This window comes from Notothenia rossii (genome assembly GCF_949606895.1).
Source record: "Notothenia rossii genome assembly, chromosome: 1".
In the NCBI taxonomy this organism is placed as follows: Eukaryota; Metazoa; Chordata; class Actinopteri; order Perciformes; family Nototheniidae; genus Notothenia; species Notothenia rossii.
This window is the reverse complement of record NC_136912.1, coordinates 55,635,245-55,651,525: the sequence shown is the minus strand read 5'-3', so window position 1 is coordinate 55,651,525 and position 16,281 is coordinate 55,635,245. Positions and strand designations below refer to the sequence as shown.

At 41.9% G+C, this 16,281-nt stretch overlaps 1 protein-coding gene and 1 long non-coding RNA gene across 2 annotated transcripts in view; one reads left to right on the top strand and one right to left on the bottom strand.

The window, feature by feature from the left end:
• Nucleotides 1–957: 957 nt before the first annotated feature.
• The window catches only part of LOC307034949, a 26,691-nt gene continuing 11,367 nt past the window's right edge, over nt 958–16,281 (bottom strand). Inside the window, exons 2-4 of the long non-coding RNA XR_013806999.1 lie at nt 1,972–2,110; nt 1,783–1,865; nt 958–1,696 (exon numbers count right to left, since the gene is read on the bottom strand). This is a non-coding gene — a long non-coding RNA (uncharacterized lncRNA). The remainder of the gene's footprint in view (nt 1,697–1,782; nt 1,866–1,971; nt 2,111–16,281) is intronic.
• Nucleotides 6,111–15,140, top strand: amotl2a (angiomotin like 2a). The gene is made up of 11 exons (XM_079683150.1): nt 6,111–6,281; nt 6,966–7,737; nt 8,254–8,401; nt 8,880–9,024; nt 9,441–9,533; nt 11,082–11,377; nt 11,786–11,976; nt 12,082–12,183; nt 12,264–12,424; nt 12,737–12,895; nt 13,296–15,140. Exons 2-11 carry the CDS (start codon nt 7,031–7,033, stop codon nt 13,373–13,375), a joined length of 2,082 nt encoding a protein of 693 aa, XP_079539276.1. The 5' UTR covers nt 6,111–6,281; nt 6,966–7,030; the 3' UTR covers nt 13,376–15,140.

Below are 16,281 nucleotides of genomic sequence, written 5' to 3'. Positions count from 1 at the left end.
TCCTACAATATGGAACAAGGGGTTTAAAAACACATACGGAGATACACCGATATACAAGAGAACCTTATCGGAAAATCTGAGTTTAAGGGGTTATCCCATTAAAATGGAAATCACTGCTGACTTTAGTCAGATATTGTTATCACATACTAAAATAATCAAAATTACGAAGAAATAATGTAAATAAAATGTACATGCCTGCATTTTTGAAAAATAACTATCTAACATTTAATGCTGATATTCCCAGCGACTAAAGTATATGGGAAAACATATATATTACACACTGTAACATTAACAGGTAATATGAGTCAGATGAAAACTGCTTGAGACTACCATCACAATATTTTTTTGAAATTGGTCTAATAAAAAAACATGTATTCTTGCAGATGTCATGGAAAATCCCGTGGTGGCACCGTGCTGCCGTAGCCTGGTTGGGTGCCGGACGTGCATAACAGAATGGACAGAGAACTCGCCTCACTGCCCTAACTGTAGGGATGAGTCTTTCCCAGGGAGACTTTTTGAAATGACAGGGATGGAAGAAGTCATTGATATCTTAAGGGATATTATTACGGATTAGAGCTTTGTCTTTGTTTTTGGTTCAGTTTGTTCATCTTGTGTGGTTAGGGGGGGTTGTGGAGTTGTGTGTGCTATTGTGTTAAATTAATAAAGCCATTAAAAAAAGTTATTCGTACTGAATGTTGTTAAATGTTACTGAACATAAAAAACCTTTTTGTCTTGATCAGATTTTGAGTCGGTTACAAATATGATCATTACTTTATTTATCTGTATCTCATGACTCTGAACAACTGCAGTGATTTAAGAAACACCAGACATAATTCTCAACATACATGTTTATTGAAATTAATCGTAATATATCAACAGACATTTGAGGCACCTGTGAATGTAGGTAGAGACACACAGAGGTCTGTTGTCTCTTGGATCATGTCACTGTCTCTGTATATGTGTTGAATCAGCATATCTTCCTCTTTAGGTGACCTCAAGAGACTTTAAGATGATAGTGTGTTATTTTTTAAGTGGGGCTGTATGAGGTTCTTATCCAGTCAGTGTATAACCTCCAGTAGACAGCGGTTGGCATGACCCCAGTTTGTAGGAGAGACAGGAGTACCAGCACAGCAGCAAAACCTATTTTATCCATCCAAAAATGAAGGCCCACTTGAAAAAAACGATTTCAGTTTAAGCGTTAAATAACGTACACTTAAACTGATATCGCTTTTTTGGGTGGATAAAATAAATGTTGCTTCTGCCCACTTCCTCAGCAGTACATGGCTCTGCTGTGCCGGGGCTCCTGTATGTTTCTCTACACGACTACTGTAGGTAGTACACCGATTATGGATATATATACCACATACCACCCCACTTCAAAAGACCAGAACTATCCCCTGAAGGGCAGCTGTTGATGTTCACAACAACAAAAACACATGCAGATGGTTGTAGCCTGTAGAAGCCAGTGGTTGATCTGGCCGGGGTGGGCAGCGGTATGAATTCTAGCTGTCATGGTGATGTTCATATGACAAGCGACTGCCAGCTTGAACTTTACAGAGAGCAGAGTCCACTAGTAGCACCTCACAGGTGATACCTATGGTGCAGAAGCAGCGGTGAAGCCTTGTAGATCTCTGGCACCTTGAGGGCAGACAGATCCAGCAGCTCTCCACTGATGTCTTTGGATAGTGTGCTTCTCCTATTTGAAGCAAATTCACAGACATCAAGACAAGCTATTCTGTGTGCATAGCTTACTTTCACATAACTACTTATCTCTCACCTTACCTTCTCTGACATTGTTCTCTACTTTGGATTTGTGGACATCCCAGCCATGTTCTCTACCGGGCCTGGTTTTACACACTGTGGGTCTAAGCAAGATATAGAAATGATGAGATGATGAGTGTATGAGACATGATGAGTGTGTAGTTTTAGTATTCAAATTACTATAGAATTGCCATAGTTCTTGGTTTGTACCACTGCTGCTCTGCTCTGTACAGCTGAGTACTGGGGACCCACTGGGATTCATGTGACTGGAGCAGGAGATTAACAAACGTCACACCTGCAGCCATGATGCTCCAGCTCAACGGGGGTCGGTCGAGTCTTTCAGCCCCACCTGTAAGAAGAGAAACAAAATAAATATGTATTCAGTTTGCTTTGTATTATTTATTTTAGAGTAAGATGTTGGTTTAATAACATTGTGTTATTTTAAGGAGTAAATACAAAGTCATATCTTTGTTCCTAGATGTTTTTTATACTTACAACTTCTTATACAGACTGATATGAATTGATTCACTTTCATACTATGAACGAAGAAAAATAACTCTTTAACAACAGAACAGGAACAAAACACAACTGTGACCTCTGTGCAGCACAGACAGACCAGTCAGTCCATTTCTGAGGAGAAACTACCTTGTGCTAGTTATTAAAGTTGATGTTTTACTACTGGCTGTGTCTAACATGTCTAAAATGAGCCAAATCCCCAGGAACATGTTGAACCAGACGGTAACTAAGACAGTAACAACACTTCATCCTGCACTCACTGTGGGGCCTGTCTTCATGGACCTGTAGCATAACACCCTGACACATACACAATACAAAGTATGTTCATTAAGAATGCACATACTGTACTGTCTTTCAATGTAGTCAAACTTGTTGAAGAAAAACAATAAGCTGGACACTGGATTCCAGGATTTAACTTTTACAGCATATCCTCGTGTCTTTTATTTTGAAATATGTTCTTTAACTTCCGGTCCACCGGACTGCTTTTCTTCATTCTTCAATACAAAACGGAAAATTGAATGAAGTTGTAAATCAAAAAACTAAATCAGACCGTTTTTTGTATTAGTTCTTGTTGTTATCCGTTTTTTGATTCACACAACAACAACTGGGAAACGGCTTTGGTTTCCCGTTTTTGATTTCAAACGAAAAAAGGCTGGTATTTTCATTTTTTGGTTAAAACAAAAAATCTAACTAACAAAACGTACACTTAACTTTTTTTAATTATGTTTTCTCGTTATCCGTCTTTGGGTTCAGACAACAAAAACGGAAAAACGGCTTTGGTTTTCCGTTTTTTCGTTTTAAATCAAAAACGAAAAAAGGCTGGTATTTCCGTTTTTTAGCTTTTGGTTTAAACGAAAAATCAAACTGACAAAAAGTACACGGACCGTTTAGCCATGGCCTGCAGAAAGCGCCAAAAGATAAAAACACCGTTGTCCTGTGGCCAGCTCGTCAACAGTCTCTCTCCGTTCCTTGAATGTATCTCACAGAAATCTTCAAACCTTGTTGTGTCGCCAGTTAGATATTTTTAAGTGAATGACTGTAAAGCCAAACATCGTACTCATCTTTCTCATTGCCATAACACAAACAAATCTAAACCAGGAGACCCAATTTTAGGTTTTTAAGATTAAATTGGATGTTACCATCTAACAATTCCTAATGTTTGTACAAATCTACAAAACTGTTCCGAAATAAAATATATTACACTCCTTAACTCCAAAACTTGAGATAATTAATGACTTATTTTAGTTTCAAAGTAATCCAGTGATGGTTAGCAGGAGCTGATAGATTTCATACTTTCATCAGTGCCAGTTTGACTTAAAATACAGTTAAGCTGACATGACACACTTCACCTCCACGAGGTTCATCAAACTGAGCTTGATGACATAAAGCAGGGCAGCATCGTTATCAATGCGTCCCATTGTTGCTGAAATCAGTTTTTAGTTTCAGAGTAGAGATTAGTGGTGTGTGGTTCCTTTACAGTTTCATGAGCTTTATGTCGTCATGAGGAAACAACTTGTACGCAACAAAGAAGAGGTGTTGTTCTAGTTGTTATGACGTAAGCCTGGCAAGGGCTGTACCGAAATGTTCATAGACGTCCAGTCTTGAGGGGGCGTTCACCCAAATGTGACAGGTCTGACCAAAATGTTCAGATTATTCAGAAACCAAATGAATATGATGCAAATGAATTCTTGATCTTGGGGAATTCTATTCGGGGTCCATTTTGGTTGCCTTACAATCTTATGGTGAAGACAAAACTCCAGGAAGTGTCTGGTCCTGGTCAAGGAAGGACGTACACCCCTCAAAAAGCACAACTTGTGTTTCCACGCTTTGTTTTTACACAAATGAAACAAACAAGACACAGCGTGTAACACGTGCTGATACAAATGTTTGTTTCCACACTTATTGTTAAATTCAAAAGCTGGATCCTTATATATATATTTTTTGTTTGACAGCTATTGGAAGGTATTGCGCTCTTTATTCAACTTTGGGGAACAAACTGAATAAGCAATTCTTCTGAACATGTCAAAGCAAGCTGCTGCACAGTACATAACATCTTGAATAGCCTACATGGTTCATAATGCGAGAACGCAATGTGATCCAAACCTCTTGCTTATGTTGGATACAATAATACAGCTTTATTTATATAGCACTTTAAACCTCCAGACCAATGTGCTGTCCAGGCAAATAAACAAAACAAAACATACAAAACGTAGCACAGCTCAGCTCACACCATAAAACAAGTACAAGTGAAAACAATAGACAATTGATGAATGAATCCAGATGAATCCTGAAATGGCAGAACCCTGTAGAATCGTATCAGTTGTAAAGGAAATCAGCATTTTTCAGAAACAGTTGGACTTTAACTGCCATGCAAATGAGCAGGTGGACGTTTGATTGTTTGAAAAAGACACCTGCTCTTTTTTTCCTGCTGACTGCACGGCCTTAACAAGACCAGACTTGCTAACACCCAACAACCTCCGCCACCATTGGGATGATCCTTTTCACGGCTGCCATCAATGACATTACTATCCAACACTACAACCCCCACTGCCAGCTGATCATCTACATATGTGTGTGAGTGTGTAGCTGTGCTAGTGGTGGAGGGGTGAACAGCAGATGGCAGGGCTGCCCCCATCATGTCTGCTTTTTGGGGGAGAACAATGCATCTCTCTCAGCTCTTATCAAAGGAGGGGAAGGGGATTTCAGTCCACAGACAGCTGCCAGGCAGCGTGCCTCGCATCCCACCTCCTCCCTCCGTGTCCACACACAGACACACTCTGCAATTAACTGGCACGGGCCATGGCTTAAATATTTACCAGGCACATGCAAACAAATAGATGTTCAAAAATAATGATAAACCCATGCCTCAGTTTAGTTGTTAGAATACCTTTGACTGTGTTTCTATCATGTAAACAAGGTCGCATCCACCAGTTCAGCTTTAACCAACACAATACAAATGAGTTCTTGGTTCAATACCACATTTTAAAAATACTTTTAGGAACAAATATCAGTTTATTGTTCCATGAGCCAATCTAGAGAATACTAATCAAATTTTTGAAAGTCATCTTTTTGAGCATTTACCAAGCAAAAAGGTCAGGGTTTCTTTGTGTTCGGATCCTGCAACGTGAGCATATTTGCTGTTTAAGCCGAAAGACATCGAGCTTTGCCACGTTTCACAAGACAAGGAGTTTGAATACATCCTCTGAGGCTTCTGGGAATTTAACCTGAGGATTTCCTGACATATTATAGACTGAAGTATGTATAAATGTATAAATAGATAATGGTAACTGCTTTTAGAAAAAAGAGAAACATACAATAACATTAAATAAAAGAAAAAGAAACAATAAGACAAGACAAAACGGCGAAAATAGATAGCCCATAAAATATGTATTAAGAAAGCATGGCTAATTCCGACTTTGTTCCTATGGATAGGCCAATCATTTGATATAAACATGACATTAACAACAATTCTGGCTTAAATCTTTTTTTTTTTTAGCCTGAATTATTAACATCCTCCCTCATGTTTCCTTGAGCATTTCAATAAAACCTTCATGACTGAAGGTGCATTTTATGATTCTGCAGACCCTCAGTAACATTCCTCACTGTAAGGACTTTAGTAGGAGCAGCGGGGACTTGCATTCCTCGAACTACCTCACAACAAAAACAATAACAGGCTATTTTCCATTATACAGACAGCCGCCCCCCCCCCCCCCCCTGCTCTCCTCTCCCTGCTCTCTCCCCTCTGCTCCTCCTCCCGCTCTCCTCCCCTGTGCTCTGCTTTTGATCCCACAGGGACTCGGAGCCTTTGCATTCCTCTCATTCCGGCCCGGAACAATCGGCCTCAGTTATTCACCGTGCCGCGCAGCTCGGAGCGCAGTCTGGCCCCGGCGCGCACACATCGCGCATGGAGGAGAGGAACCTGTGGACTTTGTTGAATTTATGAGCAGAAAACTGAAAGACTACAGCACCCTAAACTGATTCCTGCGGGATGAGACTATCGCTCGGTAAGTTTGACATGGTTTACTCGAGTTTTATCCAACGCTTGCTTTGTGTTTGGAGTTCACAACAGAAGTCCCTTTAGCACGGATTGTGTGCATGGCGCATTTTTGACTGTTGAATTGCTTTTCAGTTCCGGTGAACATCTCGTTTATTTATTTTACCCTTAAGAAGCAGCACCTTTTCCGGAATGGGCCCAGTTATTAAAACAAAAACACATTTTAAGTTGGTTTCAAAGAGTTTGAGTTTCCGGTTGATTCCGAGCCGAGGTTATGTCAGTAAAGTGTAGTGTCACACTCCTTTCTGTCTGGCTGCTGAACAAAGTTATGCTTTTAAGTGTGTGGGCATCAATAAAAGTGGATCTGCACTGAGATCAGTGACATGGGTATTTCCAGCAGCAGACCCTGCTCTCACTGCTAACAGCAAGTCATTGAGCAATAAAAGAGTTGGCAGTAATTTGGGAAAAAATGTAGGCTTCTGCGTGTGGAATACTTAACCTGCTACAATTAGTCGATGACCGATAAACGGCAACTATTTGGATAATCGATTAATTACGTCGTTCATGAAAAAATGGCAGAAAAGGCTTTTTCATGCCTTTCAAATATGCAGATGTCCTGCATGTTAGCTTGGACTGTAAAAAAAATAATTTTGTGACGTGTTTAATGAGATCAATATTATAATTTCCCCTTCAGATTTGTGATTTGAGACCGTCACCTCCAACTCCAGACAGTTTTCTGCTAATTTCCCACGGACTGAGATGAGAACTGCTGAAAGCTCCTGTGGAACGGTCCTGCACCGACTGATCCAGGAGCAGCTGCGCTACGGGAATCTGACGGACACGCGCACGCTCCTGGCCATCCAGCAGCAGGCCCTGCGGGGGGGCAGCAGCAGCGGCGGGGGGGGCCACGGCAGTCCCCGCTCCTCTCTGGAAAGCCTGACACAGGAGGAGACCCAGTACATCCAGATGTCCACGCGACAGGATCCTCAGGGCCAGGAGCACCAGGGGGACCTCCTGCATTCTGAGAGCCAGGGGTGCCATCTGTACCAGCTGCACGGAGAGGAGCTGCCCACATATGAGGAGGCCAAGGCACACTCCCAGTACCTGACCTCCCAGAAGGGGCAGGCCGAGCAGGACTTGAACATAATGGGGGGTCACAGTGAGGCTCAGTGGGACCTGAAGAGGGAGCACGCTCGCTCCCTCAGTGAGAGGCTCATGCAGCTCTCTCTGGAGAGGAGTGCTCCTCAGCAGAGCCTGGGGTCTGCCCACAGCTATCCACAGCTGTATAATATTACAAACACTGTGGCAGCTGACAGGCCAGGGGCCCAAAAGTATGCAGATCAGCGTGGGCCCCCCCCGGACTACCCTCTGTTTGCTAGGATTCCTGGATACATGCTCAGCCACTCACAGGAGCACGGACAGTTCTACAGAGAGCCACCTCCACCCTTCTACTCTCAGCATCACAGGTAATTACACAAGATGGACAACCATCATGGGCGGTTCTGAGGGGGGCCAACAGGGGCCAGTGCCCCTTTAGCACTGAGCTTGGACCCCCCTATGGCCCCCCTAGTTATCAGGAATGTTGTTGTTTTTTTTACTAAAACTACTGTTACTGAATCAAATTATGTTACTGAAAAAAAATACTAACAAATGTTAAGAAATACACCAACAAAAAAGTTTGGCTGCATAAATAATTAAATCATGTATTATCCCCAAATGCGTTTAGGCACATTTGAAAAAAAGAAATTTCAAAAACGGTCTTTTCTCAAATCTATCATTCAGCTTTCTTTCAGTTGACAAAACAAGACGTTTAAAAATATAATCTTACACGTCTAGAAACTCCATATTCTGTCATTATACAGACCACACATTTAATCAATAGATAAGGAAAATAATCCTTGCAGATAGTAATGCTTTCTCTATGTATTTCCTGTGCCTTGTGCTATTCAGCATCGTGGTAATACATCTCTCTCTCCTGGCAGCTTTGTGTCTGCTCAGTCACAGGTGGCTCACAGCCCCCCCGCAGCCCCCGGCCAGAACTTGTCTCAGACCCAGATGTTGATGCAAGAGAACGAGCGGCTCAGGAAGGAGCTGGAGGTCTATAGTGAGAAGGCCTCCCGGCTGCAGAAGGTGAGGGGGAGAGGCAGTGAATGAACGGAGCTCACACCAAGCTGCTGAAATAGTAAAAACAAGGAAAGCACATGTACTGACGTGACAGGGGGATGAGCTATCCCGCAGTTAGGGGAGTCATCATATTAATGTAAGTTTTTGTGAGTTACTAAAGTAAGTTGTTGAGAGTTTTCCCCTCAGGATTGCCTAAAACACTTTGCCTTTCAAACTTGCTGGCAATTTGCCCTGAAAGGAGATAAAAACCTTGACACCTCGGACTCACAAGTTTTAACTCAGGAATGTTGATTCACACTTTACAGTTTTGCATATAGTTAGAAAACCATTTGCCTGAAAGCAGTAAAAAAAAAAGAATAAAGGGTGGCATTTATACTGGTGATGACTAATTGTTATTATTGATGTGAGCAACTAAAACATGAACCACAATCCAGACCACGAATGTCTCCCAGAGACTGATAATTTTTTTCCATGTTCTTCCCAGTTGGAGTTGGAGATTCAAAGGATATCAGAAGCATACGAGACCCTAATGAAAGGCTCTGCCAAGCGGGAGGCTCTGGAGAAAACATTGAGGAATAAACTGGAGGCTGAGATTAAGAGGATGCACGACTTTAACAGAGACCTGAGAGGTACGTGTTGTCCATCGTTGGAAATGCTCAGCTTTAAATAGAGGACTGTGTATGGGCAATAATCTGCTGATAAGATAACAACCAAAGACATATGTATATGTAGAAACAGACAGTCAGATTGATGGTGTTTTTGAGAATGTATACAGTATCCCAAAACATACTATTGTGAATTTAAAACATGGCGTATTACAGCATAAACTACAAAAAATACAGAAATTATGTTTGATCTCATGTTGTGGGATGTTTTAGCGAAGTTGCAGTTCATTTTATTGTGTGGGGTTGTTGTGATTGCGTATGTGTAAGTGCCAGTGCAATGATTTTAAGAGGGACAAATAGACAGATACATACAGAGACTGGATGAAAAAAGTCATCAATATTTGTGTATACCCATCATCTTTTTTTGTTTTTCTGTACAGACCAGCTTGATTCCGCTATCAAACAACGGTCAGCTAAGGAGGCCGAGTGTTCAGACCAGAGGCATCATGTCTTTGTTAAACTGCTTGAGCAAAGTGAGTTCTTCATGTGTTACTCAGAATCAGTCTTATCACTTCATGGCTCATGAGAGGAAATAGTAGGAAGACATGAGGATGTTTTTTAAAATGGAGATTGGACATTTCCCAGTGCCCTGTGAACTGACGATGGCAGCTACATAGAAGAGGAGGGATTGGTTTCCTCCTTCAGTGAGGCGGTGTTATGAAGGCCTGTGTCGGGACACTAATGGCTTTATTTCTAATGTTAAGAGACACTCTTGACACTTAGACGGCAGCTATTTTTTACAGCCATAATAAATATGGCCTGAATTCCAGAGATTTTTTTAGATATTCAGTCTGTCTCGACAAAATGCCTCCCCTCCCCCGATGCTCAGTTTTGCATCACTGCTGACTCCCCTCCTCAAAGGGAACTAATGAGTCCGGGACTCTAGGGTCGTCCAGGCCCAACTCAAGATGACCTCTGGCCAGCCCGCTCTCCTTGTTTGGTAATTTCTTTACCTAATTATTGAATATGTTCTGCTCTGTGCAGGGATGTGCTGGCCAGTACAGCTAACTGATCTCAGTTTACTCATCTTTTTTAACCTACTAGGATTAACATTTCCCTTCTCTGTGTATTGAAACAGCCACATGATTTCCCTGAGTCATAAGATTGAGATCTAATGATCTGCCTTTCCTGGAAACACTTATCTTGGAACAACAGGAGCATACTTGCATTAAAATTACAATAGTGGGATGTGTTGTGTATATATTTTTTGCAAAATGGACCGCTTCTTGTTTACTTCACGTCCCTAGAAGCATTCCAGAGCTGTTCCCAGTACAAGGCTATGCCTGTGTGCGTAAGTGGATAAAAGGAAGTCTGCATTCCCTCCACAGGCATGCACTCATGTTGTGTAATCAAACTCCCTTTTTAAAGTGACACAAAAGATACACCGGCTTTCCCTTCTGAAGGATTTCCTTAAAATATGGACTAGCTTTTGATAAGCATATTAGATCATTTAAATGTTTGAGTGTAAGTTTGCAGTACAGTAAAGTAGTTGTGAGTTATTTCCATTTTAGAAAACTAAGTGACAAATGCTCTGTTGTTGAACCACATACCCCAATGGTGAATTTCTTTTGTTGGGTCGCATTCCATTCAAAATGTAACTCCCTGAGCTTATGTAGTGCATTGACTGACCCATCAATAGCCACTGAATAGTTTTGTATAGTGAAATCATTAGCATTAATTTGACCTCTTCTTTGTGGCTGCTATAGAGAGCTGCAGCCTTTGTGTTCTCATTTAGCCACTTGTTAGCAACCTTTGCATGTGAAAGCAGGGGTACTGACATTAATGTTGTGAACATCTAATGAGAATCGTTTAAGTTTGTGTTTACAGTCATCTTCCCAAAGGCCTATTTGAAAATAAAAAACCTTGACTTTGTGACCAGGGAACACAAAAGTCCAAAAGGGCTTACTCACTCCCAGGTTTCCGGACTCATTCCCACAGCACACTTAACACAGTATCTTCCAGTCATGTCGTAGTTACTACTACCACCATTCACCTCTTCTTCCTCTCTTCCTGTACCTCAGATGAAGAGCAGCAGCGGGAGCGGGAGGAGCTGGAAAAGCAGGTACAGCACCTGCGTGTCTCCGGGGAGGAGTGCCAGCAGAGGGGGGAGCTGCTGGAGCAGGCTCTGCTCTCCACACAGGCCCGCAACCGGCAGCTGGTGGAGGAGCTGCAGAGGAAGAGAGCATATGTGGAGAAGGTGGAGCGGCTGCAGGGGGCGCTGTCCCAGCTGCAGGCCGCCTGCGAGAAGAGAGAGACGCTGGAGCTGCGGCTGCGCACGCGGCTGGAGCAGGAGCTGAAGAGCCTGAGGGCCCACCAGGTGAGGGGCCGGTTCAAAACTTAGGAAGAAATACTTTTTCTCTAAAATTAGAGGAAAAAAAATGTATACCCTCTCATATGTCTTTATAATAAATGTGAAGATAGAGCTGGGTGTTGATTGGCTTAGCTTAGCATACATTCCCTAAAGCTTGGGAAACAGCTAGCCTGGGTTTGTTCAAAAGTAACACAATTGAAAAACCTACCAGTGACTCCAATGGTAATTTAATTGTTTTTAGGCTTGCAGTTTCCTGATACTTGTTATTTATTTTTAAGCTAAGCTAACTGGCTCTTGCTCTCATATTAAGCCTACAGATTCAAGAGCTATAGAAGTCTAATTTCCAAAAGGTCAAATTTTCATTTAAATAAAAAATATATGTTTCCTAATGTGAGCGGTTGTCTATCATGTCAGTCTCATAGACAGGCCGCTGACCCCATGTCTTCAGAGCCCAGCTCCTCCATGCTGCAGCAGCAGCTGAGGGAGCGGGAGGAGCGGGTCCTGGCCCTGGAGGCAGACCTCACCAGGTGGGAGCAGAAGTACCTGGAGGAGAGCACCATGAGGCAGTTTGCCATGGATGCAGCTGCCACTGCTGCTGCACAAAGGTACGATAAAACATAGAGAAATGTAGCAACGCGAACACTTTTGGATTATTCAAATTGTATTGAAGTTTAGGGATGTTTTTTAACTGTCTCCTATTTTAAATGCAGAGATACAAACCTCATCAAACATTCTCCACGACAGTCACCAAACAGCAGTTTTAATGAAGACCTGCCTTCATCTAGTCACAGACATCAGGAGATGGAGAACAGGTAAACATCATTCCCCTTATTTGTTAGATAGTAGCTTGCTTCTCTGGTTTGTGGTCTAATGGTGTCTTGCATATGTTTAGGATCCGTGCACTTCATGCTCAGCTCCTGGAGAAGGACGCTGTGATCAAAGTCATTCAGCAGCGCTCCAGGTGGGAGCAGGGCCAGCTGGAGAGACAGGGACTACGTCTCACCAGGTCGGTCCCCTCCATCAACAATTTGACCAGTAGCACGGAGAGTAAAGGTGATTAAAAGATGTTTCCCGCCACGCTTCATACAACACCAAGGAATTTAGAATCTTTAATGACACATGCTATATCAAGCGACAACTGGCTGACGCCAGACAGAATGTGCACTTCCTAAAAACAAGTATTGACAAGCCTTTCATGCCCCTCAATGTACAGCTTGTTTTTAAACTGGAATGCATATCACCTCTCACTCCAGATTGGCCCGATCCAGAATAGTCATGGGAAGAGCTCAGAGGGCAGATGTTCAGGAGTGTGTAAATGTTGATGCATGTAATTAAGCAGCCTCCTTCCTTTGTCTGCATTTGTAGGAAAGAGCCTCTCAGATGACCAGACAGGTGCTGCTGCGCTGAGACTCCAGCCCTGCATGGGGGGGCCGGCCAGGGCCCCCAGCAGGGACTGCAGCACCCAGAGTGAAGAGGCCTCTCTGGAGCCGGAGCCCATTGAAGTAATCTCAGCAGCTTCCTCTGGTGGGTTTACTGCTTTGTTCACTCCTGCTCTGTGCAGCTGAACAGGCTGCCCTTGATCTTTTTGACCGTTATATAAAGTGTAACAGACCCTGGGTCAGTAATATGTATTAGGACAATTATGGGTTAAAAAAACAGTGCCTAGGTAGGGGGTAATATTCTATATTAATGAAGCCTTCTAAATAATTGAATCTCGTAAATTCAGATTGTTTAGAACAATATTACCCTCCTCCCCCTGCTGGGTTATTACATTTTTTTTTACCTAGAATGGCCATAATATATACAGTTTACAGACAGACTAATAACTTCAGAATTAAACATGTTGTGTGTTGCAAATAACCAGCATTGCAGTTACCTGAGCATACCAAACAGCTTTTCTAACCTGCTTATTTTATCTTCACAGTAGAGACCACAGAGAAGCTACTCAAGACATGTGAGAGGATCAGCAGCTCCGATGCAGAGGTGGTTGAAATCCTCATTTGAGGACCACTATAGATGATATGAACAGTGCCAGCCAGTGATGACAGAGACCTCAAGCCTGAGGTTTTAAAGACCTTCCTTTACATCTGAACCCACATAAAGGAAGGCTGATGGTCTGATAATGATCTGAAGAGTTCACCAGCAGCATGTGCTGCAGTTTGGAGAGGAGAGCTTTCCTCCAGCTGCACAGTTCACAAACTGACATTTGCCTGAAGAGAAATAATTCTCCAAGCTACCTGGACAGTATTGTGCACTGTGATAGGAACCTGGCTGCTGATGCGAATATTCAGTTTTTGTGCGTTTTCATTTTTGTAGTAATGTATTGTATTTATGTTTGTTAATGCTGCTCATATTGTGATGTGACGTTTCTTGCCCTGCTCCCCTTAAGTTATATACATTTCTCTGGATAATTTATTTAGTTTATTTTTGAATGTCCAGTAGCGAGCCTGCCCTCTTAAAGTAATGGATATATTAATATTACAAGCATCCTCTATTTCTTCATGCCATTTTTGGGGATTATTCTGTTTAACATAACCTAAATTAACAGTTAAAAATAAATGTGTGGCCTGCTCACACCTCAGAAGAAGATTTAGAAACTTTGAATACGAAGCCTGCAGGACGTCTGCTCACTACTCTCTTAAAAAAGCCTGTGAGGATTGACAGTGTTTCACGGGGTCTAATTTTCCAGATCCTGGGTTAATGTTCAGGGGCCTCAGATGGCGACTGCCCACCATTTTGCTTCCCTCCGCTGATATGCTGGAGCTAATCTACTCACATTCCCTAGCTGACGGAATGCTCCCTTTAAAGAAAAAGTCTATCTAAAGTCTGACCCCTCACCCTTGTTAAAATGGCAAACATTCTCCACATGATTCTCTTTCTGGGGCTGGTTATTTATTCTGAGTGCTGGTAGCTGGATCTACCATGAGCATAGAAATGTTCAACTATAATTGGCCTGTATCTGCTACTCTATTTGTTGTCTCCATCCCTGTGTTATATTCAGCTGTGTTGTCTCCAGCGCAAGTATCTCACATTTCTGAGTGTACAGGACTATATCCCTAACTTGGAATCTTCTATTTATTTCTCCCTGCGTGGTGTAGGATCACTGAACACTGCTAATAATAAATTAATAATAATACATTTAATTTATATAGCGCTTCTCATCTGCCAAGACAAATTTCGAAGCGCTGAATGTAGACTCCTGTTTCCAGCACTGTGTTCCTTCAATTCAATTGGATTGTGCCACAACTTTGATTGATCTACTCTTTCAAGGAGAATACTGCTAAGTTAATATATTACCCCACATTTTTCCATGGCAGAATTTCTAGGTTTATTTATTATAAATATTGTGCCGAAATCTCACATTTTGACTGTTATTCCCCTTCAAGCTGTTCACCATACTTCCCGACACAATGCGTTTGCTGGTCATTGCAGCGTGTCAGTTCATGCCTTTCACTCTTTTTGGAATGTGTTTACATGATTGCGAAGTGAGAGAACTTAATATATTTTGTAGCTTTTTGTCATTTGTATACTTTTTGTTTTTGTGTTTTTGGTGCCAAATATGTACTCTACCTTTAAGTTATCATCATGACAAACACAAAAGGTCCTGTTTAGGTGCCTTGCTTCAGCTGGTTGACCCATTTTGATGTTGCTGTGAACTTTTGTAAAGGAAACATTTGTATGTATGCCTTAAAATGTCACTATAATAGATTACAATTCTTAATATATGTCTGATAAAATGCTCTTGGTTTTGATTTGTTGCCCTGGTTTGATACAATATAGTCATGGGATCAAGTAAAAAAAACCTACTGAATGCCTTAAGTGTGTCAGATAGTAATATTTAAAGACTGATTCCTCTTGGTTTATTCAATAGGACTACTGCGCTCTGGTCCATCTTTATCAATAAGTTATTATGTGCTACAGATCTACATTTACTTCTTGCAGTTGCACCTTCTAGATATAATAATGTATTAGTCTTACATAAGGTACGTTTTTTCCTGCTTACATTTAAGGGACCTTTAGGAATATCAATGACGAATTCCTGTAGTTTAATCACAATTGGTGATTGCAGAATCTATTGGTAGGTCACAGAATGGTGGAGTCAAGGGAAATGTGGGTTTGAAACCACACAAAAACCCCACCTGTTCAACTCCAAATGGCAGACAGACAAAGTCAGCAACGCACATTTTGAAGAATGTAGCAGCCAAAGGGACAGATATTTCCCTCAGTTATTGAAAGACCAAACAGAGTCATCATGCCAACTCTTCAACTAGTTGTCTCTGGGGCAACAGTGATATTTTGGAGGTCCTTGTGTAGCCAGCTGTAATCCATGTTATGTAATTCTGGACAGTGTTCCTGTTTGCTAGTCATTACAGTCTGATTAGCCATGGCCGTATCGACCATTGAGGTCACCGAGCTCCGGACCTCGGTAATTTTTTCCGAGCTGTGTATATAACAAAACTTGTGAAATAATTGCACTAAGCGGGATTCTTTGTAGTACTTCCATTTACTGACGGTGCATAACTGATGCAACTACGTAGCCTCGATTAAAGCAAACAGAAGAAGACGACAAACAAACCACCGCAGCCCGGACTTGAACCGGAGCAGCGAATGAGTGATGTGGTATCTAGAGATCTGAGTCCAGCGGGCTGCTTGTGTTTCTGTTCATCAGGACATCATATGACCAGCAGATCCTGTGTGAACGCTCTACGTTAGTCAGTGGATGCCCGACAACATGCACACTAACTTATATTTCAGCTATAGGCTATACTTTGGTTTAAATTGCGTGAATAAACTAGCTAGAGAGCTAAAGTTAATTACATTCATCCAAGTCAGAAGGATTACCTTTTAACAAACGTTGCAATGCTTTTCTTTCATTTCAATTTGAGTAAAACATTGAAGATATAACATTG